This window comes from Phycodurus eques, chromosome 8 (genome assembly GCF_024500275.1).
Source record: "Phycodurus eques isolate BA_2022a chromosome 8, UOR_Pequ_1.1, whole genome shotgun sequence".
NCBI lineage: Eukaryota > Metazoa > Chordata > Actinopteri > Syngnathiformes > Syngnathidae > Phycodurus > Phycodurus eques.
In genome coordinates this window covers 22,926,738-22,951,428 of record NC_084532.1, presented here as the reverse complement: position 1 = coordinate 22,951,428, position 24,691 = coordinate 22,926,738, and the positions used below count along the sequence as shown (strand labels likewise).

General features: G+C 38.9%; 1 protein-coding gene across 1 annotated transcript; it reads right to left on the bottom strand.

Moving 5' to 3' along the window:
- Positions 1–8,672: 8,672 nt before the first annotated feature.
- lmx1a (LIM homeobox transcription factor 1, alpha) lies at positions 8,673–24,178 on the bottom strand. The gene is made up of 8 exons (XM_061683723.1): positions 24,020–24,178; positions 22,917–23,097; positions 14,560–14,780; positions 13,451–13,641; positions 12,573–12,650; positions 12,207–12,291; positions 10,205–10,378; positions 8,673–9,083 (listed from the first exon to the last, which is right to left on the bottom strand). Exons 2-8 carry the CDS (start codon positions 23,093–23,095, stop codon positions 8,962–8,964), a joined length of 1,050 nt encoding a protein of 349 aa, XP_061539707.1. The 5' UTR covers positions 23,096–23,097; positions 24,020–24,178; the 3' UTR covers positions 8,673–8,961.
- Between the last annotated feature and the right edge of the window lie 513 nt (positions 24,179–24,691).

Below are 24,691 nucleotides of genomic sequence, written 5' to 3'. Positions count from 1 at the left end.
TTTTCCGTTGCTTTTTTTCCACGCTCTTTTAGCTCTGTTGAATATATAGTAGAATATATAGTAGGTTTTAATTGGCTGGCCCCCAGTCCAGGGTGTACCCAGTTTCCTGCCCAAAGTCAGCCCTGGCTAGGATCCAGCTCACCTGCGACCTTAATAAAGATAAGCGGTTCAAAAAATATATACATTAAAAAAAATAAATGGATGGATATTCATCTGTAAAATGTTTTACAGTAATCATCTTTGATTTTTCCGTTAGCCTAAAATGAAACACCAACACAAAAGCCAACACGTTTGCTTCTAGCGACAATAACATTTCCCATTGAACACTATTGAAAATGCATTTTTTTTTAAAACCCACATTTATCTTAACATAAAATCAAGAAATTCTCTAATGATGATAGGATTTCAATTTGGACTACAGTGATTCTCTGCATTTTTGTTATTCACAAATCGATCTATTAGCATTTTTCCCCCCCCTGTGCAATTGATCCTTTTCAAATTGCTGAAAGTTTTACTTTTTACATTTGTCCACCAATTGGCGCTACTTTCTTCTTATTCAAAGCCAGCAGAATTTTTTTTTACACCTTTTACTATTTTCTGCAAAGTTCCTCACTACTGCAATCATATGTTGGATAATGGTGTGTGCATGGGTGCATGTGTGTGTGTGTGTGTGTGTGTGTGTCTTTCATGTCCTACTTCATAAATCCAAACACCAGAATATAAACTGATTCAATAATAAAAGTATAACATCTGCAAAATATGAATAATATTTCTTCTTCTTATAAAATGAATTCTATTATATATGTGTATTTTGGGCTCAAGTAGTTTAAAAGGTGTGACGGTGGATTTCCACGCAATTAATGATGAGGGTGGTTATCAGGCTACGCATCTACAGTATTGTTATTTTCCACCAGAATGGTATCAGGCAACCAGTCTTCCCCTATCAGTGAAACCTTTGATGTGACTTCGTCCTGTTCGACGGGCAGCGTGCAGTCACATCCTGTCCAGACTGCCACGCAACTGTTATCACTTTATTTCACACACATTTATGACTGTGCTGGACAAACCACGCTTTGACCTGTTGCTGTTTCCGTTTGACTTTGTAAGCGCCGTAACTCAAAGCAACACCTCATATATTGTACAAACAATGCTATGTTTGTCAGAAGTGAAAGTGCTTTAAAGCAACATGTTACAGTTGTGATTAGCCACTCTGTGAATGTGCAGTTGTTTCGAAATGACTCCGAAAGACTTTCCCAACTTGTGTAAATACACAATTTTCTTGGACTTTCTCCATTGTTGATTAACACAAGGACTGCAGTCCTTTTCAGTGATGGCAAAAAGAAACTATCAACTGCAGTACCAATACACCATATTTAATATCCTACCTTTCCCCATACTCAAATACATATATACCTACAGTATTTTTAGTTAGCACTTGTTTTTTTTTCAAATGGATATACCGGCAATAATCGTGCACAGTAGTCCCTTGAAATATAAGTTTAAAAGAGCACTCTATAAAAGTATACATTATTTAAAAAACAAAAAAAAAAGCTTAGTGATGACATACTTAAATGGAATGTAGATTAATTCATTGTGATTATGTGGCTGCCTCTGGTGTGCGCACCTTGGCCACATGGGGACAGTCTAGTACAGACATACAGACACATGAAGATGGCGGAGACGGTCATAACTCCTCTGTGAACCGCAGTAGCAGTTTTTTTTTCACAGAGGATAAAGGATGCCTGTGGGTATTGTTATAGTGTTCATTTAAATGTGTTGCTCAACTATTTGTGTTCAAATATCTGTTGCTTAGACAGTCATAACACTACAACGCCGATACTATTTGTTAGCCTGTCTTTGGTGTTTTGCATTGTTTGTTAGCATTGAGGGTTGTTTTAAATACAGAACATGCAATTCTCTTTGTTTTATGTTTAGTATATTGTACATATATTTATATACCTTTTCCGAGACCTATACATATTTAGCAATACCAATAATAATTATAAAAATAAATACTTACCCCAGGACTACCTGAAATCAAGAGACACACCCTACAAAAATACTCTAATAATAATGCTTTGCCCAGACTGCCGGGCGCGCAAGCTTATGTGCGGCTCAGGGGAGTGACATTGAGTGAGAAGAATTTGATATGATTGGCACAAAAGTAACAAATTGTTCTGCTGGATTCGTACACTTCCTGTCTGCCAGGAAATGCACATGAATGCCCAAGTGTTGAAGAGCACTGAAAGTTCAGGCTGTACACATGACTCACACAGTTTCGGGCCAGAAGAGCAGCAAGATGTGTATCGGCATGCGTGACAATGTGAGCGAATGCAACATCATTATTCGCGGGGGATAGGGACGGAACAAACAAACAAACAAAAAAAAAAGAAACACAGTCGACGGCCCTGCTAAAAATGTTTGGGATTGTCTACATGAATAGTTTAAACTATAAATATACCTATAACTAACAGTTTATCATTTCAAATTCATCTTGCAACTTTACCCTTTAAAATAAATGCCTTACAGATGATTTGATACAGAAAAAATGCACGCTAAGGCAAAGACTCCCCGTAACGACCCAGGCTAAACACATACTTCGCGTTTCAGACAGGCCTTTGGTCCCATCTTGTGGCATTTTAGGGCGTTTTAAAAAAAAGAAATAAGCATAAAATAAAATAGGGGAGTTTTTCTAGCATATTATGGAAAATGTATTCCCAAAAAAACATGAACAGGCGAATTTGTGAATAGTGAACCATGAATGTGTATTTGGAACATGAATTGAATCATACATTTCTTTCATGGGAAGCATGATCATTGTGGTCATAATTGTTAGAAAGTCTGCCTGACAGTCGAGAGGTTCTGTGTTCAAATCTTGGCCCAATCCTTCCTGTATGGAGTTTGAAAGTTCTCCCCATGCTTGGGTGGGTTTTCTCCGTGTACTCTGGCGTCTGGGACGTGCAGTGATGTTCAAGACTGGTAACATCAGAGCCAGATTTATACATATATGAGCCTAACATAATGGCATAATTGGCATTAAATTAGCAACCTTACATGAAAAACTGGTATTTTCTTACCTGATACATACATTTCTATAAGTGGTTATTATGGATATTAATATGTGGTCAGAAGCTGGTGGTTACATAAAGCATGATCGATTGAAAGCACACTTACGCCCTCTACTGGCAAGCGTTCCAAAATTCAGTAGCTGAGGCCAAATGACAATAACACAACGCTTACTATGACTTTCTGCTGCGGTCCTTCCCATCTAGTCGATGGAACTGTAGAATTCTTCTGGTAGGTTTTGGGCTTCATGGGCCTGCTGGAATTAGAAGTACAGTTTATTGTAGGATTTATTTATTTACATTTTCCTGGAAAAATTATGACAATCTGCACCATCTAATGAGCTCCAATATAAGAGCTTGTAAAACGTTTCCCACTCATTCTGTAGGTCTTTTTTGTTTGTTTGTTTAAGTGGGGACCAGTGTTCTCAAACTTGGGTCCTGGGACCCTGAAGGATCCGCAAGCCATAGCTTGAGGATCAACAAAGTAATCAGCTGGAAACTATTTTCATTTAAAAAAAATAAAAATAATAAAAATTCATACCTACATAATAAACTAATTACTCCTCTCAAGCTTAGCTTTGGGACAATTAAAAGTGATTGTGACAATTAAAAATGATTATGACACACTGTATTACATGAATCTGACATCTCTACGTAAATAAGTATTTTTTCCCCCTCGAACAAAATATGTATTATTACAGGAATAAAAAGTCCTATTTTTTTCAAGAACATTTCTTTGAGAGTGTAGTCCTATTTTTACAACCTTTTTTTTTTTCGGGAGCCTTTCTCAACTTTCTTAGTCATTTGTTACCCCTGGCCCAACATTTTGGGAACATCCATCCATCCATCCATCCATTTTCTGAGCCGCTTCTCCTCACGAGGGTCGCGGGCGTGCTGGAGCCTATCCCAGCTGTCATCGGGCAGGAGGCGGGGTACACCCTGAACCGGTTGGAAAACCGGAGTGCCCGGAGAAAACCCACGCAGGCACGGGGAGAACATGCAAACTCCAACATGCAAACTCCACACAGGCGGGGCCGGGGATTGAACCCGGGTCATTTTGGGAACATCATATTCAAAATAAGAATTTATTTGCAAAAACAAAAAAATATATTAATCATATTAATCACATTGACCATTAAATATCTTGTCCTTGTAGTGTATTTAATTGAATATAGGTTGACAAGGATTTGCAATTTATTGTATTCAGTTTTTATTTATGTTTTACACAACGTCCCAACTTCATTGGAATTTGGGTTAAAAATTGCCTATATTAATAGTTTAAACCATAAATATACCACAAACTATAATCCCAGAACACTTAGATATAAACAAAAACAAACAAACAAAAAAAAGGATTGTAAGTAGCAGAGTGAAGAAGAGAAGATTCTCTGCAACAACTCGGAAAAAATTTAGCTCCTCCTTTAGATATAACATTATTCTCAGTTGAGAAGTGTCAACATACTTCCTTGACACCAATGAATACTTTCCTATTAGCCAGGTCTTGCACCATTTTAGGGTTTTACAAAAGAGCACAAAAAACGCAAATAGGTGAGTTTTTCAGCGAACAGCTTCTACAGAAAAGAATGCAGATCGGTAAAATTGGTGAAGAGCGGACTGCGAATAGGCGGGGGTTCACTCTATGATGTATGCCAGTAATTCCCCATGAAAATACCACCAAATGCTGAAAGCAGATCTTCAATAAAGTGTATTCATCTGTGTTGGCGCTACAACAGCATGAAGCCAATTATAGCACTTAAAAGACAGAAGAAGCGTGTGTGTGTGTATTTGTGTATGCGTGTGTGTGTGTGGCCTGCTTCTTGGCACGGACGCTGCAATAAATAACCAGACTGCTGACAGGAAACTGTCCAGCTACCTTGAGCATAATAATGAGGTTATCACCGCCCGCTGTGACCGTATGATCGCGGCTCAAGTGTTGTTCCTAAGTCCCTCGCCATCGCTGCTGGCAACCGTGCCTGCCTGAGTGTGTGTGTGCCAACTGTGTACACAGGAAGGGAGGTGACCACCTTGGCTCTCCTCCCTCATTTTTGAGTTTGGCGCCTCTCCAGTCATCTAGTTCTCAAAGTGAGGTCGAGGGATCCCCTTGGGTCCGCGAGCCGTAGCTTGAGGGTTCGCAATATAATTTACATTAATCATTATGTGGTAGGATTTTTAAAAGGGCACACAGTGAATCCCTGCATATTCGCAGTTCAATATTATTTGTGGATTTTCTTTTGTGGAACCTATACTTTGGTATTTGAAAAAAAAAAAAAAAAAAAAACTCGCAAATTTGCTGTTTGTGTGCTCAGGCAAAAGCCATGTCCAATATGAAATATTGTTTTGGCGCCTTCTGGTGGCATCTTGGTGCAAAGCAAATGTTGAGGGGAGAAGCTTTATTTAGTTAGGACATAGCCTTGTCTAATCAAAAAAAGTTGCTTTGTCACCCTCTTGTGGGATCTCTAGGAAATACAGGTACTGTATAACTGGGCATCAATAACTCGCAGATTTTCGCTATTTATGTGTATGGGGGAGAGATGCTGTGTCGCCAATAAAAGAAAGATAATAAATCAATTATTCCTCCCTGACTTAGCTTTGGGCTAATTAAATGTAAATAATAATAATAAATCTGACATTTCATGATGTAAAGTCTTTTTTAAGCACAAAAGCTTTATTATTACAGGAATAAAGTCCCTTTTTTTTAGCACTGACTGTGCAATTTTTTGAGAAAGTTTTTTTCTTTCAGAGAGAATTAAAGTGTCTTTTTTTTCTGGAATAAAAAGCATCATTTTACTAGAATAAAGTTTTATTTTTTTAAACTCACTATCTCACAACTTTATTCTCGTAAGATTACAATTTTTCATGCCAACAAAATGTCTTCGTTCTTGGAAAGATTACTTTTTTCTTGAAGCAACTGTTGTCATAGCATCGCAACATTATTTTTTCTCAAAATATGTGAGTTTGTTGAAACAATACAATTTTTGTTCTTGAAAATGGGCAACTTTTTACATTCTATGGCATTTAGTGGTACATATAGTAGTAAAGTGACACCTTGAGATTCGAGTGATCTGATTTATGAGTGTTTTTGAGATAGGTGCCGTCATTCAGCCATTTTTTTTTGCTTTTACTTGTGTGCTAAAATGTAAGATGCGAGTGCTGTACGATGGCAGTGAATTCAACTCAACTCAATTCACAACCGGTAGCAGTTTGGCAGAGATTCAACAGTTCTTCTTCTTCTTCAAAAGAAAAAAGAGGCTTCAAGCAGTTTAGTACCACTCCCAGTTGAAGTTTATTGTCAAACTAAACATAAAACAAAGATAATTACATCTCGTGTATTTACCCAAACCACATAGCACATGGCTTTGGGAAAGTGCGCTTCGCTTAATGCTAACAAACAATTCAAAACGGCATAACCGGGTTAACGAATAGCATTGCTGTCATGGCATATAACACTTTAAGCAAGGGATATTTGAACACAAACAGTGGAGCAACACATAGAGAGATGATACTCACGGGCATATACGGTATTCTTATTCTTATTATTTTTTTTTCAGGAGTAATGGCATTTCCATTCATTTCAAATAGGAAAGATGATTTGAGATAAGAGTATTTAGGTTTTAGAGTGCAGTTACAGAACCAATTAAACTCTTATCTCAAGGTACCACTGTAGTTATATTTAATTGTGGTTTGCATTCTGAGGTGGTCCTTGGAAAAAAATGCTTCCCCTTTCAGGGGTCCCTAGACCATAAGGTTAGAGAACTGCCTGATCTAATTCAAAAGATAAAGAGTCATCATTATACTTGAGTTGCAGACACCGGGTGTGCAGGCAGACACAAAAGAAGGGCCCCACCGCACACTCTGCTGCACACTTGTTTGGCTCCCTTGGCAGAAGCACAGTGCACTGACAGACACTTAGATTGTTCCTGACCATTGACTTGCGCTCTCTGCACGGCGAGGTCTCGTTTCATAGCGGGAGAAACATGAGACGGGTTCCAGGACAGGGTTCACGTCGAGGGCAAGTAGAGGAGCGTTCGTATCCTCGCCGCGACTCCTGCCATACCCTCAATCCCCTCTCCTCAGGACCGGTGCATTCCAGCTGACCGAAGTGCCTGGAAAATGCCTTGTGTTGAAGATGGCGGCGTGGATGTGACGGTTACCTGCCAGTGACCCGTACAGCTGTTATGGCCGAGCGTGATAACCGGAGCAAGATGGATCGGACTGAGAAATTGTGATGGACCAGCAACTCCTCATCTGCATCTCGGTTGCATCATAGCAAATCGTATATGTGCATACTGTATATTCCCCATGATTGTTATAGTGGGAAACTGTCCCATAGGAAATATTTGTTCTACCGCCATACTGTCACCATAATTAAAAAAAATATACTTTTTTAATCTGTCTTGGCAGCTTAGTCATGCTGTATTATGGATTTTTATACCGAAACAGTTTTGCTGTGCAACGGGAAAGCTTTTGTAGTATACTCACTGTGTTGTATTTCGTATCATGATGATTGATATTTAATGGAAATTCTTTGAGACAGAACAATGTTTGAGTGGGGACAGACAGAGAGAGAGGGGGAAAATGAACCAAAAACAATGACACCATAACAGCAGAATATGAAAACATAACATAGGAGTTGGATTTTATCTATATGAGGACTGGGAAGGCAATGCTACACCCTGTGAGGAATGGATGTGATGAGTAGCCAATAGGACAGGACATCAGGACAGGACAGGACAAGAAAGGGTCAGGACACAGCACAATACCGGACAGTACTAAGTGGGGGTCAGACAGGGCAAAGCAGGATTGAATAGAACAGGATTCGGTGGTATGGGAAAGGGTGGGGTAGGGCAGGCTTGCACAGGACAGGAACAGGACAGTATAGGGTAATGCAGCTCAGGGTGGGAGTGCAAAGGGTAAGGCAAGATAGGACATGGTGGGACAGAACGGGACAATGTGGGGCAGGCAGGGATGTCATGGGACAAGAAGTGGACAGGACAGGGCAAAGCGAGGCAAAATGGGAAAGGACAGGACAGGGTAGGACAGAACAAGGCAGGTAAAGACAGGGCAGGGCACGACAGGACTAGATGGTACGGGATGGTGCATGGTTGGATGTCACACGAGAGTACAGGATAAGGCGCAATAGACCTAGCTGAGACAGGACGGGACAGTGGATGGGGTGAGGAGAGTTGGCACAGGACAGGACTAGGTAGTATGGGAAAGGTTGTGGTGCGGCACAGGGCAGGCCAGTGTAAGAGGACGAGGTGGGACAGGGTGGGAAAGACTGGGAGAGTAGCACTAGATTGGAAGAGGATAAGATGGGCAAAACAGGACAGGGGCAGGTTGTGAAGGAACAGGGTCGGACAAGGCTAAATGACGCAGGGTAGGACGGGATGGGAAAAGACAGTAGCAGTGAACCAGGCTGTGCTAACTGGTTTGCGATACGAGTGGATGATCCAGAATTATAATCATAAAGGTTGCATAACACCAAAACATGTAAATCACTCTTCCACTTTAATCTGCTTCTGAGTCTGACTGTAATGCTCATCTCTGAGCATTCACACACAATGACAAACAATTTCAGAGCCAATTTTTTTTATTGGTCATAGTCGATTCAGCCATTCAAAATAAGCACACCCTACAAGAATAAATACACATTCAAACAGTTATTCGCATCCGTTGTAATCTCGTAAAGTGGCGTTCAAGCATAGTCCAGAGACAGTAAAATAGTCTGTGTTTCAAAGCATGAAAGACATAAGTGTGAGCATATTTTGCTACAAGATGAACAGCAGTATTGTGTGAGTGTCACAGTATATCCATTTGCGCAACCGGTTATCCTCTGCCACCCATTGTGCACGGTCCACGTGGATAAATAAAGAGTGGCCGTGATGAGGATCCTCTCTCAGGAGGTGAAGTAAGAGTCCTGCATGGAGTAGAGGCGGTCGATGGGGGTGAGGAGGGAGGAGGTGTCGCCCAGTGACAAGCAGTCGGCGTCTGCTACATCGCCGTAAAGGGCCTTCAAACCTGAAGAAAATTTGAATTTTGTTTGAATTTGATGAGACTGGTCCAATCATTAGGCACACCTGCACAATACTTTTTTCAAATCAAAACGTTTTTTTGATTTTTATTTTGATATTGACTAACACTACGCACACATTAAAACATTAAATTAGCCCCTTTCTGACAGCGTGCAGTGCTCTTGTATTGGAAAGAACTTGTGTAGGTGTTCCAAAGTTATTACTCATTCAAATATCAGTTGTTAAATAAAATGAACTTGAAATCAATTCAATTGAAGTCATTCTGCAATGTCCTACGGTGTGTGGAATTTTCCCAATAACATCTAAAATGCAACCAAGTTTAAAAAAAAAAATTTAATGTAAATAAAGCAACAGTAAAATATAAAGAAAAACTTTAAAATGAATGAATACAAAATAATGAAAAAAATAAAATACAAAATTAAATAATAAAAAGGTGATATTTTGGTATAAATAGGATAGAATTTCCCTCATGTTACACAAATCATTAAAAGATCTAAAAATATATACAATACAAAATTAAACGAAATCGCATTAAATTAAATTCAAGTTGAAGTCATTTTGCAATGTGTACAAAAATACTTTGAATTCCAGGAAAATAAATATGCGTATTGTATAAAATTTCCCCGTTTGCCACTAACGAGACTAATCAATAAAATAATTATTTTATAAAACAATTAAATATTGATGTTCTTCTGTGTATTCCAAAAATAACATACAATACAGCGGTGGCTTAATATATGAGTTTAATTCATTCTGTGACCATGCTTGTACCTCAAAACATTCCTATTTGAAATCATCTTTCCCCATTAAAATAAAAAAAAATCTTCAATCCCTTTCAGAAGCCCGCTCCCAAAAACAAAACAATCTTTGCATTGTGTTTTTAATAATAAAAATAGCACTCTATAATATTGTACTTTATAAAAACGTATAGGCATGTCATCATAAAATAAAATGTATTATTCAGTTTTTTTTTACTTCAATTCAATGTACATTGTGCTGCTCCTTCTTGTGTGCACACCTTGGCCACTTGGGGGAAAAAATAATACAGACATCGAGACACACATGAAGAAGCGTTTCACGACTGACTGAGTAAGTAGTGGTGTTTACCGTAGGGGTACATGTGATCCCCTGGCATCTGAGGGGGCGTCAGGCCTTGTCTGAAGGGGTCCATGTCAAAGTCTTGCTGCTCCACTGTTGTGAATCCCATCTGCTGTTGCTGGACGTGCGAGTAGGAAGACCCCAGGTGCTCCAGCTGAGAGGTAGGCACACCATTGGGGGGCACTGTGGCCCAATGGGGATGACAAAAGGAAGGCATTTGCTCACACGTTCCAGACCCAAACAAAGTAGGGCAAAATCCACAATAGAGTGAGCCCAAAAACAATATTTTTTTTAAAAGTAGTTTTGCTTTCCCACAACATTTTTAAAGACATTGTAAATGTATTTGACAGTGATGCCTGAGTTATGATGTTTCAAAGCCAATTATTCTGTTGGTATAAAATCTATAGAACATATTGACTTTTCACTGCGTTTTAATCAAGCTCTAAATCCCTGGTGTCAAACTCAAAGCTAGGGGGCCAAATCCGGCCTGCCACATCATTTTAAGTGGCCCGTGAAAGCAAATCGTGTATCAACTTCTATGATTATTGCTAAAATCTGAGATTTCAAATTGTCATATTTAACAAATTAAAAATAAATGATAATATTTTTGCTACCAAACCCCTTTCTACAGTAACTTGAACCAAGTATTATGTTTGACTTCTGATTTCAAAACTAGTTATCCATCAATTTGTTGTTTTTATGTGAGGCAATTAAAAAATTATATGGTTTCACAGTCATAATGGCCCTCTGAGGTAAACCATAACAGGACTGTGGCCCCAAACAAAAATTAGTTTGAAACCCCTGCATATGTTTTTTAATACTGTAAAGTTAAACTTCGATTTACTGTTACCCCAGCGTACCAGTTTTTCGAGTTACGAGCTGTCAATTGGTAGATTTTTTTGCTGCGTGTTGCGAGTCAAGGAGAGCCACAATCATCAATGCACTTTCAGCCGTTTTACTGAACGGGAAAAAACAGTCAAACACAAATACAAAATGACAACACTTGTATGGGGCTGCTGTAGGCCACAACTCACACAACAGGATCTCCTGATTTTGCTCACTAGGCCACGCCCCTTAAAAGCACACTGTCAACAGACAAATACTTTTGGATGGAGAGTATTCACACCAGTTGATTTATTTACATTCTCTTTTTATTAGGTTTCATTGTGTATCAGAAAGAAAGAAAGAAAGAAAGAAAGAAAGAAAGAAAGAAAGAAAGAAAGAAAGAAAGAAAGAAAGAAAGAAAGAAAGAAAGAAAGAAATATAAACCGCTGATTTCCAAGACAAGTAGAGTATCTACACAGTGATGGGAAAATTATTTTACTCCTTTGAAAATGTAATTAGTGTAACTATATCAATAACGTTCTCAAATTAATATAATTACGTTTGGTCACATTTTCATAATTTTTCTTAATTTTGAATGAATGCATTAACAGGAACCTTGGCTGCCCCCCTCAAAAGTGGATTAGAACCATAGATTATTATTTTGTTTGTTCTTTACATAAATAATGAACTAATAACAAAACATGATGAAATGTAAATGCATAATAAAACGTGTTTGTTGCATTACATATAAAACATATGGAAAACCATAAGTCTCGAATTAAGATGATAAAACTCTTCAAAAGTCAATGCTTTTTTTGTTTAAAAGTGCAACTACGAGTCTACGCTAACCTTTTTGTACCACAAGGTGGCGCTTCGAGATCATATTGGGAAAAATATGTCATGTTTGAAACTATATTAGCAGGATGGCACATGACCAGAGAGAGCCAATCACAACTGTCGGCCTTAGAAAGAGGAAGTGATATGAAAAAAAAAACAATCTGATATTTTGCAATAGTTTTTCAAATGTAACTAAAATTGTAATCATGGAAATTTTGTGATTAAATTACATAATCTTGTTACATTTAATTGGTTACTCTTCAACACTATATCTTCGACATTCCACAGAAGAGCGATAAAGAGTGAAAAGACTACATTATAGTGCAATTTATTCTCCGCAGTGTAATACCTTTGTGACACACTTGCTGTTCTTGTTGCTCCTGAGTCGGCTGCTCCTGTTCCTGCTGCTGTTGCCTCCTGGCCAGTTTCTTCATCTAAAAAATAAAAAAATAAAATAAAAAGAGAGTGTTTATTCCACAATGAACTATTAGGTGAAGGACATCTTTCAGCACGCTAGAAGGAAACGACACGAGTCCTCTTTGTGAGGAAATATGAGGTTTCACGTGGAGTCACCATGCGCTGAGATGTCATCAGTTTCCTCTATGAGGAGATAAAAAGGCTGATTTCACCTCTGGCACGCAGGCACGGTGCCGAAAGAGTTTTTCTTATGCTGCACGAGCGTGCGTGTGTGTGTGTGTGTGTGTGTGTGTGTTACCTTGGCTCTTTGGTTCTGGAACCAGACCTGCACGACCCGGACAGTAAGGCCGGTGTCTGCTGCCAGAGTCTCCCGTACCTTTGATTAAGATTCAGGAAAAACAAAGGGGCAGATTTTAAAAACATATAAACAACAGAGGTCCAGTCAAGGTTATACAGTGTCTAACAACTGTGTGTTGTGTTTGTTTTTTTGGGGGGATTTCTTTTTGGGCAGAGAGGTAGAACGACTTTTTCAAAGGAACAAATCTTTTGAGTCGACGTCAGTCCCATTAAAATGATATCCACGCATGTTAACATTACATCATTATTAAATCAACATTCACCCAAAAAAAAATAAAAAAATATGGCAACACAGTCCATCATTTTTTCAAAATGTTTAAAGTGCGCTGACATTATGAGCAGAAACAGCTAACTCACGGGTGTCAAACTCAAGGCCCGGGGGCCAGACCTGGTCCGCCACGTCATTTTACGTGGTCCACTAAAGCTAATCATATACGTCAACTTCATGTTTCTTGATAAAATCTGTGCCATTATTGCATTTTTATTCCCTTTTAATAATGAGTACTAATGAATACCAAATTTGTTTTAAAAAAACAACATTTGAACAAACCATTTAAATTGTTTCCATAAGTAGTTATCTAGTAGAGAACCAGACCAAAATTGTTATGTGAGTTTCCCATTACGTGCTAGCATTAAGCTGGCGGACTTAATGGCAAAGCTATGTTAAAAACTTAAATTAAACTGGGGATGTCGCTGTGTTCCTAATGAAGTAATCACATTCAAACTTATGTTAAATAGGAGACGGCACACACCTGCCATAATTTAAAGTGCCTCTTGACCCTCATAAGGTGTCCAAAAACAGAAAAGAAGTAACTTTACCTTTCGACACGGCTTGGATGAAACCTCAAAGGAGGCTTTGAAGATCCGTCTTTGCTGGGTGGTCAAAATAGTGCGAGGTCTTTTGGGACGTTTACTTTCCTGCTTATCCGATTTAATCCGTCTACTTGTGACAGTCCCTGAGTCCTCCTCTTCCTCCTCCTCGTTATCTTCGTCGGCATTGACACTTTTACCTAAACAAAGAGAGAGACAGTCAAGTGTTAGGTTATGTTTAAAATATATATTTTTAAACAGTTTCCTCCATAACGCAGAGTACTACTTTGCATTACCATGACGACTACAGAGCGTGAATCTGGGAAGGACATGGCTGCAGAGCTTCTGTACTCACTAAACTGTAGTGGTTCTTAGAACGGGGGTCCCTTAGCCATGAATTGGATGTCCGCAAAATGTTTTGCAATAAACTCTGTCATATCATTCAAAAAAAAAAATAAAATAAAAAAAAAAAGTGCATACCTGCATATGGGGACCGGTACACCTATAGAACAACCATAATACATCAATTACTTCTCCCTATCTCAGTTTTCATATGATCACATAAATCTGATATCCCTATATATATATATATATATATATATATATATATATATATATAGTCCTATTTTTTTAGAGAATAAACACATTTTTTTCCAAAATAAAAATCATAATATTATAAGAGTAAAAATATGATTTACCTTCCTCAATACACTTTGACTTGAACAATATAAAAATATTATGATTCTGCCTTTTTATGTGAATATGACTTTTTTCTTTTAAGACTTTTTATGCTGAAAAAAATGTCTTCATTCTTTTAATAATTACATGTTTTTTCTTGAAAACAAAACAAAACAATACTTAATTCCTTCTAATATAAAAATGTTAATTTGTTATTGTAACATTATCAATTTATTCCTCAAAAATAAGCGACATTTTAATTCCTATGGCATTTAGAGATAAACACGGTTCTCACACAGATTACATTTTTTTCTTGGAAAAAGAAGACTTCATAACAATCCAAGTTCTTTTCCCTGAAAACGATATGAATTATATTATAGTAAGTTTTTTTCTTGAAAATATGCAACTTTTTAATTTCTTTGGCATTTAGGGGAACACACCTGTCTCTGGTGAAGTCGGGCTGGCCACACGCTGGTGGTAGTCCTCCCTGGCGCACAGTGGCCGGCCCTCCCTGACCACGCAGCGGTCTCCGGTCCTCAGTGGGGCGGAGCACACGCTGCAGGTGAAGCAGCGCAAGTGGAAGACGGCGGGCCCGGCACGCAGCACCAGCTCTGTGGGAGTGATGCCCGCGGCGCAGCCCCCGCAGCGCACTGCAAACAGCCTGGTGAGAGGGAACGAGACATATGATAGAAACGTGACAAAGCGATATTTTTTATACAGTGCTGCATTAAAATAACTCAAAACATCTTTTCCCATTGAAATGAATGGAAATGGCATTAATCTTACTCCTATGTATGTCACTTACAGTTTGTTCACTACTGTTCACTACCCCCCGTATTCCTCACATACTCTGGCCATGGTAACGCTCGACTTCAACTTCTTAATAAGTTCCGATTTGTCAACAATACTAAGGTTAATGCGTTGACTTTTCTCACCTCTGTCATGATTAGATGCCATAGCAACAAGATGCCAAACAACAATACTGTACCATAATGGAGAGACTACGCATGACTATTCTCGGAACTACCAGGCTACTACCAAAAAGCAGCGACCGATTCTAGAACTAACGGACTTTGCTCGCTACGTGTGGGCGTTTGGCGTTCCAGCCGGACACTCCCTTTTCTGCAGATTTTGTCCATTAAGTATGGATTTTGTTGTTTTCGCCACTATTACTTTGAGTTTTTACTACACATGGTTTGGCCCTGAGCACAAAAACAGTGAATAGGTGAGTTTTTCAGCAAATAATAACGCTAGGTAAGGTTCCCAGGGAATGTTACTGCGTTTGACTGTCACTCTGAATGCCCCAAGGCCTCTTAACCCTCTCCTTGACTTGACTCCCCCTTCCTCCTCATCCTCCCACTCCAGCAGCTCAGACGCATACCCTCAGCATGGCGGGTGCGCATCTTAGCGCCTGGCAACCAGGAGCGGCGCGGGCTTAGCCGCACCGTGACACCGTTGCCGTGGTTCCGGCTGCCGTGCCCGCGGCCGAGCCCCCGGGGAGCGTCCAGAAAAGGCTCACGGCAGGCCGTGGCTCCAGACGGAGGGGGGGAATCAGATATCCCGGCGGGAGAGGCTGGGCCGCCGGTCCTAGGAATTATCCGAGGAATTATCCTTAAGTCTGCTCAGCCAGAGCGGAACAAAGAAAGACCCCCCCCCTCCCTCGACCCTCAAGCAGCAGGACTATTGTCCAGCGGCTGGCACCGACCCATCTTGGGGCTGTCACGCCCGATGATGCGTCATCATTCTGGACTGCAGACCTGACTAGCGGGTCACCGGACCACTCGGCACACTGGCATGAGAAAGTGACAGCTCTTTACAATTCACTGTATATTGCTTACGTTTAAAGCTTAAATTACAGAGTATCCTGTACTGTACGTATTGACGTAATTCATTTTTGAAATGATTTAAAAAAACACAATACTATTTTTCACATTTGTATTTTTTAATTTCTATCTTTTATTTACATTTTATTTAAACTGTATTCACAAATCGTATTTAAGACATACAATACACAACCATTCAAAAGTTTGGGGTCACTTGGAAATGTCCTTATTTTTGAAAGAAAAGCATTTTTTTCCCCATTGAAGATTACGTTAAATTAATCAGAAATAAAAGTCTAGACATTGTTAAATGTGGTTAAAAAAAAAGTACTTTTCTTTATAAAAATAAATAAGAAAATTGTAGTGTCCCCGAAACTTTTGAATGGTAGTGTATAACGGCGTGTTTGCATTTAAAACATTTAAAATTAGTGAACAGTAGTGTATAATGGATGTACAAAATAGCTAATAATTGTAACGATTGGTAGGGTAAGAAAAGATTTAGAGCATGGTATCAAACAAAATTAATAATAATAATAATAACTTATATGATTAATGTAAACCACTTATAAATACTCCATAGGTGTATACTTGTATTGGAAAGTGACACTAAATATGTGCGCATAACTTTTACAAATACATACAGTATACATATACATGACTGTTTGGAATACATAATCTTTGCTGGCATATTGAGGGAAATTATTTATCTACTAGGATACTGTATTTATACTTTAGTTGTCTAATTGTGTTTCTTAAATTTGACCTACTTGACCTCTCTACCTTTTTTCTTCAACTTAAAAAAGAAGTCTTCATCTAACAAAAATCAGATTGACCTTGTCCACAGATGAAATATAAAACATTTAGTTTTTCTATTATTATGTTAACCAGATAGATGATAACCCTATGTAAAGGAATGCTAAACTGTAGCAAAACACACAGTAGTGAAGTAATGACCAACCATTGTACCATTGGAAATGATCCAGTTTCACTTAATTGGTCTGAAAATGATCATTTCTTTAGTCTTTGTTCACCTAATAAATACTTTTTCACTAGGTGACAAAAGCTACAATTAACCTGTAACCATTCATACAATATACCGTATATACATATAAAGTAAAAACTTGTTTTGGATACTACAATAGATTAATATTGATTTAAGTGCAGTGCAGTTGTACACTACTGCAAACAACAACCACGATATTAAAGGTATCTGATTGTTCAATGAACATTTCACTGACAGTGGAGGTGACGAGGCCACTGAGTCCATATATTGACGATTAACAAGTAAAGGTGCTGCTACATCCTTGTCAACAGGTCCACATCCTATTACATTCCTCTGACTCTTGCTGTGTGGTTGCTGGGGGAAACGGCAAAGTCTACTCGGGGTCGGATGGGGTCTGCTTGACCCATGTGGGTCGTCTGCCCCGTGGCCTCGGTGGTATGCGGTTTAATATGGCCGACATGCCACGGTTGTGCATTCCTGAACGCGTGAATCAGTGAAGTTGGCCGAGGGAAGTCGAGGACATATTTGGAATATTTCTACGTTTCTATGACACAACAACGCAACATCAATGCTGAGATACAAATGAAAAAGTATTTCCTATTACTTTGTAGATGATATTGATTTTAAAGTTGTTTATTCCTAGCAAAACACAAAAAAGAGGGTAAATTGTACCGAGTAGTGCAAGGAATGCAGTTTCCAAGACCTTCGACTAACACGGTAGCTGCTCTCACACTTGTACTAAATATCGAGCCGCCTCGTGATCACAAACATGCAATTGTTTACAGTTACTTGAAAGAGGACTTTCAAAAATAACTTTTGGTAATGAGCTCAATAAAGGTTGGGAATCACTGACCAAGTGCGTACGTATGCGTTACGTGGGGTCAAACCTCACTACAACATTCACCACAAGCTGTAACGTTCCCCATGCCAAAAACACGAGCCCAGCCTGGTGCGGTCTAGTGGACACGCACAGAGGCGGATCCAGTTTCTGGATCAGGTGAAGCGGGATCCCTCGTGTGTCAGATATGGATCTCGAGGGTCAAGGACACCGCCAGCCATGTGACCGATATGACCGACGTGGCATCCAGGTCCGGTGGAGCGAGGGGAAAAACTCAATCTGTTGACCTTGTACCGGAACATCAATGAGAACTTTATCAACTCTTTCTAAAGCCTTAATTAATAATTATAAATTCCAGCAGTCTATAAGGCTCATTATTTGGTCACTTCGAAAAATAAATAAATATATATATATATATTATATGTTATATATATATATATATTTTATAAATCATAATACAATGCGTATTTAAGTATAAAATATAACATTTTTACAAAAAATTCATGAATGTTTTGTAAATTATTTTCAATTTTTATCTGAAACCTAATTTTCATTTTTATGTTTTTTTTCCAAGTATAAAGCTTTTTATACACTCGCTCACTTTCAAAATAAAAATAAATGAAGGGAAAAATATTTTCTTGACACATACAGGTATAACGATAAATACTAATCTAATGTTATGAAATAATGTATTGTAATGTAAACGATATTTTTTTCCTCTAAGGCTGCTCAGTTGGTTTGCAGGTTTAATTTTCGGCATTAAAAGCACATCACTATGGATATTGCATCATTTATGTGATGCATGTAGGCATGGAAATGAAATTTATTTGGACTAAAAATAGAATAAAAAGGTCAACATAATACAGATGTCAATTTGATATTAAAATTACAAAGTTGTTCTTTAGTACCGTGCCATATTAAGTGTGATGTTTTTCATTGGATCAATATTTTAGTCTATGTTGGCCAAAGTTCTGTTCCCGATTCGAATTTTGTACAGAAGTCTTAACTTTTTGAATGATACTCTACTAAATCCCAGTTTTAGCGGATGTGTGCTAAAATACAACAGTCGCTTGCAATGAAACACGTCCATCATTTAAAAAGCCACATTTTAGACAAAAGTATAATATGCCATGAAACAGTGATCAGGTTGAGCCAATCACTGTTCCACGGCACATTACTGGGAAATAATCCAATTTCACTGAATTGGTCTGTAAATTATGATTGATTGTCACTTTAATCAGTTTATTCAAAGGGACATAGCCAAACACGCAAATACAAAATGAGAACGTTTGCCAGGAGCTGCTGTAGGCCACAACTCTTGCCCAGACACTCACACGGAGACTTATGGGCTATTTTTCTTCACAGAAAAAGACATCTTACTGAGTATTCTCGACTCATACATCTGGTAAATCACTAAATTGCTTGAGAATACAAAGAACATGACCGGAAAGTCACTGTTTAAAATATAAGCCACAGTCAGAGTTTTATGAAATAAAGTCACAAATACCAACCTTAGTCTGACGAATGCCTAATGCACACACTCATAACTAAATCGGCAGGAACAAATGCAAGTAAAAAGCAACGTTTAGCTTGATTTTGCAGGAAACCGCCCGTTCACACCATGTCCACATGGGCTCTTGTTCACGTCACTGAAGCAGAGCACAAAGGCATGTGCTTGTGTCTAGTGTGTGAACGGGGACCTCAAGTTGACAAATAAAATATCTGCACCTCAATAAAGTATCACATATTGGCATTGGATTGCATATATGAATCATAGATGTACACAATAACATCATAAATAATTGATTGATACTTTGTGGATTTCACTTATTAGGGGGTTTCTGGAACATAACCCCTGCAATAGACAAGGCTTTACTGTCCATCAAAATCGAGTTCCTTGACTGTTATCGGAATGAATCGAACTGGTAAGTCAAGGTACAACTGTGCATACTTTTTGTGACGATTTTGATTCTCGGTGTGGCGTAAGATTTTTCTAATGTACAATATGTGCATTGGCTCAGTAAAGGTTGGGAAACACTTTCTTAAAGAACGCCACGGGACACGAGGGTGAGGCGGGAGGGCCAGAGGCTTAGTACGAAGCGGGTGTGTTACATTTGGAGTGTGAACTCTTAGAGGCGGAGCTCTGGCACCAGGCCTCCTGCTAATTGGTCAGGTTAGATATTTCACGGTCGGATAAGTGTCGTCCCATAGCGCCACACAGGGTCCGCGTCGAGAGCGGCTTTCCAGATGCCGTGGCGCTTCGAATGCCAGGAGCTTGCGGTGGTCGCTGTCCACCAAAATAAGTTCACGCCATTGTGTCTTTTGAAGGGATGCTTCTGACATATGGCCACCTCACAAAACCTGCTCCTTTTTTTTGGGGGGGGGGGGGGGGGCAAAAATAAAGGACAAGTTATTCTGTTTTATTTCTATTGTGTAAGGTGGCGGTTATCATAAGTGAATGGTGAGCTATCGCTGTTGACCTTTATTTCGGTTTCACCGTTTCGCAGCTTTTTATACCGTACGTATGAAATTATATATCGCAGATTTTTCGCCATTTTGCGGTGATCATTTTTTCAGGCGGACTAATGTTACTACGGATTTACACTGCATTAAGCACAAGCCAGTCAGAAAGAGTGCGTGAAAGAGAGAATATCTGACGTTCGGGATCATTTCACACTTTGGAAAAGAGGACAAAGTGTAATATGTCTACTTCACAGCAGCACTGGCTTGTACAACTGCACATCTATGGTAAAGTAAACGTCATTAGCTAATTTAATATAGCCTACCGCCGCTAGTTAGAATGAATTAGTGAGCAAGGGCAGACCCAGCTGTTAGAGCACCTTCACTCGCTTTTATGAACAAACGGTAACGAATTTTTAAAAAATGACGCTGGCTCACAGCCACTCAACAAGCAGACAAGCTAACAGGTTAGCGAGTCAATAGCCCGCCGCTAACCTGAGCCAACTCGACACGCTCATCCAACGTCACTCAACAGACCAGGCCTCCGCCTTTGAAAGCCACACACATTTTAAGTCCCAGATACTACAGTGTAGAACGTTGAAAGATGGTGACCCTAAGGGGACAAAATGAATACATTATTATTATTTCTAGCCATTCTGTTTATTTCTATTGTGCATAGCAGTGGTTATCATGAATAAGTGGCTACCGAGGCCATTGCATTCTTTATAGTAGTCAAGTCAAGTTTATTTGTATAACCCTTAATCACAAAAGAGGTTACCTCCTCACCATATGTTGGCCCCCAGCTTGTAGTTATCGGCCCAGTGGCCCTCGTGATTTTAACACATTTTGACAATGTGTCACTTAAGCTCCACCCCTGCATGCTCGTGTGCGCGTGTGTGTGCGTGTGTGTGTGCGTGTATAAGTATGTGTGTGTGTGTGTATATCACACCTCCCACCCACAGTCACCTTGTTCTCTCAGTGAGACGACTGTGCCAAGTTTCCTGGAAGTCAACTTTCCATGCAAAAAAAAATAAAATTAAATTAAATTTTAAAAATCGCCATCGGCAAACTTGCACATGTAAACAGATACAAGTCAAAAAGTACCAAGAAGCTTGAATGGTATTAGGCAGGAACACACGATTGGCTACGATAGAGTACTTACAGTCACCTGTACATATAATAATAAATAATGAGTTCCGATACAAGATATAAGATAAAAAGAAAATACCACCCGAAACACTTATCAAACACTTATCCAGTCCAATACCACTATTACACTTATCCAGTCCAATACCACTATTGCCTTGAGATACGACTTTAATCTGTTACATAACCACGCTAGTAACTCAAAACATCCATCCATACATCCATTTTCTTTACCGCTTATCCTCACTCGGGCCGTGGGCTGCTGGGGCCTATCCCAGATAGGCGGGGTAGACCCTGAACCGGTCGCCAGCCAATCGCAGGGCACATGTAAACAAACAAACAGTCGCGCTCACATTCACACCTACGGGCAATTTTGAGTCTTCAATCAACCTACCACGTATGTTTTGGGGATTTTGTGGTTGTGTTTTTAAAAAAGACAAAATAAAACTTCATAATGTTGTACTTTCAAAAACATGAATTATTAACGTAATTGAATACAATGAAAAGAACTAAACTGCTTGTTCATCATGATTTAATGCTGCAATTCAATTAATTGTGCCGCTCCTTCTGTTGTGCCCGCCTTGGCCACCAGGGGCAGTAGAGTATAATAAAGTCAAGAACAGTACTGCTTCTTCTTCCGCTAGATTAAGTGAAAATGCTGTAATATTAGTCCTTCTCTATTGCAATTTGTTTTTAATGAGGAAACACGGCAAACCATGACGTTGTACTTTACAAAAACATACAGTAATGTAATAACGAAAGAGAATGAACGTTTTTTTCCCGCTGCAATTATTTAAATGTCCATTGTGCTGCTCTTGCTGTTGTGCCCGTCTTGGCCACCTGGGGGCAGTATAAGACAGACAGACGGATATACGGTTTTATGACGTCCCAACTCCTCTCGGCTCATCAGTATGGCACTAATATTAGTCGTTCTTCACAGAGGATAAAGAAAATATGACTGAGTGTTGTTTTGTTGTCTGTCTACATGTGTTGCTGCACGTCCATTGCTGAAACACTTATAGCACCACAACGTAGATGCTAATTAGCGTTAGCATTAAGCTATTTGGTTGTTTTCAATACACAAGGTGTAATTGTCTTTGATTTACGTATATTTAGTTTGATAGTAAACTTCAAATGGGAGTGCCGATAAACAGCTCGGAGCGTCTTTTTTTGGGAGGGGGAAGAATTGTTCCCTTTCTGCCAAACTGCTGCCTCTTGTGAAATGAGTTCGCCAACACCATGCAGCGTTTTTATTGCAAAATCGCGCTCCCAAGTCAAAGCATAAAACACTGGCTTGTATCTCGAAGCCGAGTCACTCATATCTCAAGGCATCATAGTACGTCTAGTTGCTTTGTTTTATTTTTGTTGTGCAAGGTTGCAGTTATCATTAATAAATGCCCTGCAGTGGAGCGATCACATTAATTACATGACACGCACATGATGTGATACCTCATGTTTTGGCTATGAGTCTCTATTACATGTAAGTAAACTCGGTAAACTGGTTAATGGAAGGGGGTTTGGGTCACTCACTCAGCATAGTCCCGTTTGCAGTAGAGTCGCTGCTCCCGCACGAAGCACGAGTCCCGCAGCGCGTCCCCGCACGCCCAGCAGCGCGCACACGCCTCGTGCCGGAGGCCGTCCGCCACCCGGAGCAAGAACTTGTCCGCGATCGGCCTGCGGCAGCCCGCGCACACCGGCCTGCGCTGCATGTCTGCGAGTTGCAACACGCGCAGTCAATATACGTGCACGCGCACTTACAGTACAAGCTCAGTGGGCGTCACGTGACACAGCCTGCAGATTGAACAATTAAGACTTTTCAAATCGAAAATCAATATTGCCATAAAATGACACACAACTGCATAAATGCGGGGCACTCATTATAACAAATTGGAGCAATAAATTGTCAATTTATCTCAAGAAAATAGGCTTACAAAGCTAAATATAAGTGTTTTCATATTTTTAGTTGACTTTTTATCATATACTATCTAACATGCATTTACATTTAGTTCCAATAATTTAATGTATGTTTAGTTTTGCTCATTAATTTCTATTTATTACATTTTCATCAAATCAAAAACATTTGTCGAATCAATGTAAAATATTTGACAGGTAGTAATATTAATTAAAAAAAAGTACATTTCTATTTTATGTACTGTTTATACTTTACATTGTGGCTCGTAAAATATGCTAAAAATTTATTTGTATTAATTTGATGTAATTTATTTAATTTATTGATAAACATTATTTGTAACAGTGACAAAAAACAGAAACTTTAACAAAGATATTAATGTACAAATAAAACAAAGCATACAATGGCTACAATTTTCTTTACATATTTTATTATATATATATATATATATATATATATATATATATATATATATATATAAAGAAAAAATAACTTTTCTTTTACATATACAGTATGTATTTAAATTTTATCTTATCAAACATTTCTATTCATTTGTATATCATTTATCATTAAACATGCATGCAAAAAACAACAACTATTTGATCAAATATACCAAATTGCTACTAAATACACATTTAACCCAATTTCTTCCCACCTCCATCTGTAGGTAAACATTTTCACCAATCACACAATTCAGTGCTATTAAATATGGGAACTGATGTACCTTCTTCAAAGGAGCTTGCAAAAACGCTGCTAAAAGTAGTGAGGGTCTTCTCAGAGCATCTCCAAGCGTGTGGAAGTGGTTGCGTTTAACAGTCAAGGGCCTGAAAGTTTCTCCTCCTTGGAGATTCTTCTTCTCCTTGTCAACTTCTCCCTACACTGTTAGGACTTTTTATCAAGTATTCTGACAAGCGAGAGAGAGCGAGAGAGCGAGAGAGATAAATAGAGAGAGAGAGAGAGAGAGAGAGAGTGACTTGCTCCACGTGTAGGTGCAGTTACCGCTTTTTGCCACACACACACACACACACACACACACACGTACACACTCTGGCTTTGCCCCCACCTAACCAACGCCACCACAAAACATCCCTCATCTTGAATGCAGCTCAGTGTAACAGCAACAAAGTTGCATTTTTTTTCTTAACAAAAATGCGTATATGTAAAAAGTATGTTGCATTAAAAGTAATCTGACAAGTACAAATTATCCCAAAAGTTATTTAAGTAAATGTAATGGAGTAAATATAGCTCGGTAGACTACCCTTAAAACGCATCATATAAACTACCGAGAAGTACTTGTAATTTCATCGCAGCATATCATAGCATAGTAACACTCAATTGTGGCAGTACAGCGGTCAACTGTTTTTCACCATTTCAGGTTTCCTGATTTTTTGGAGCG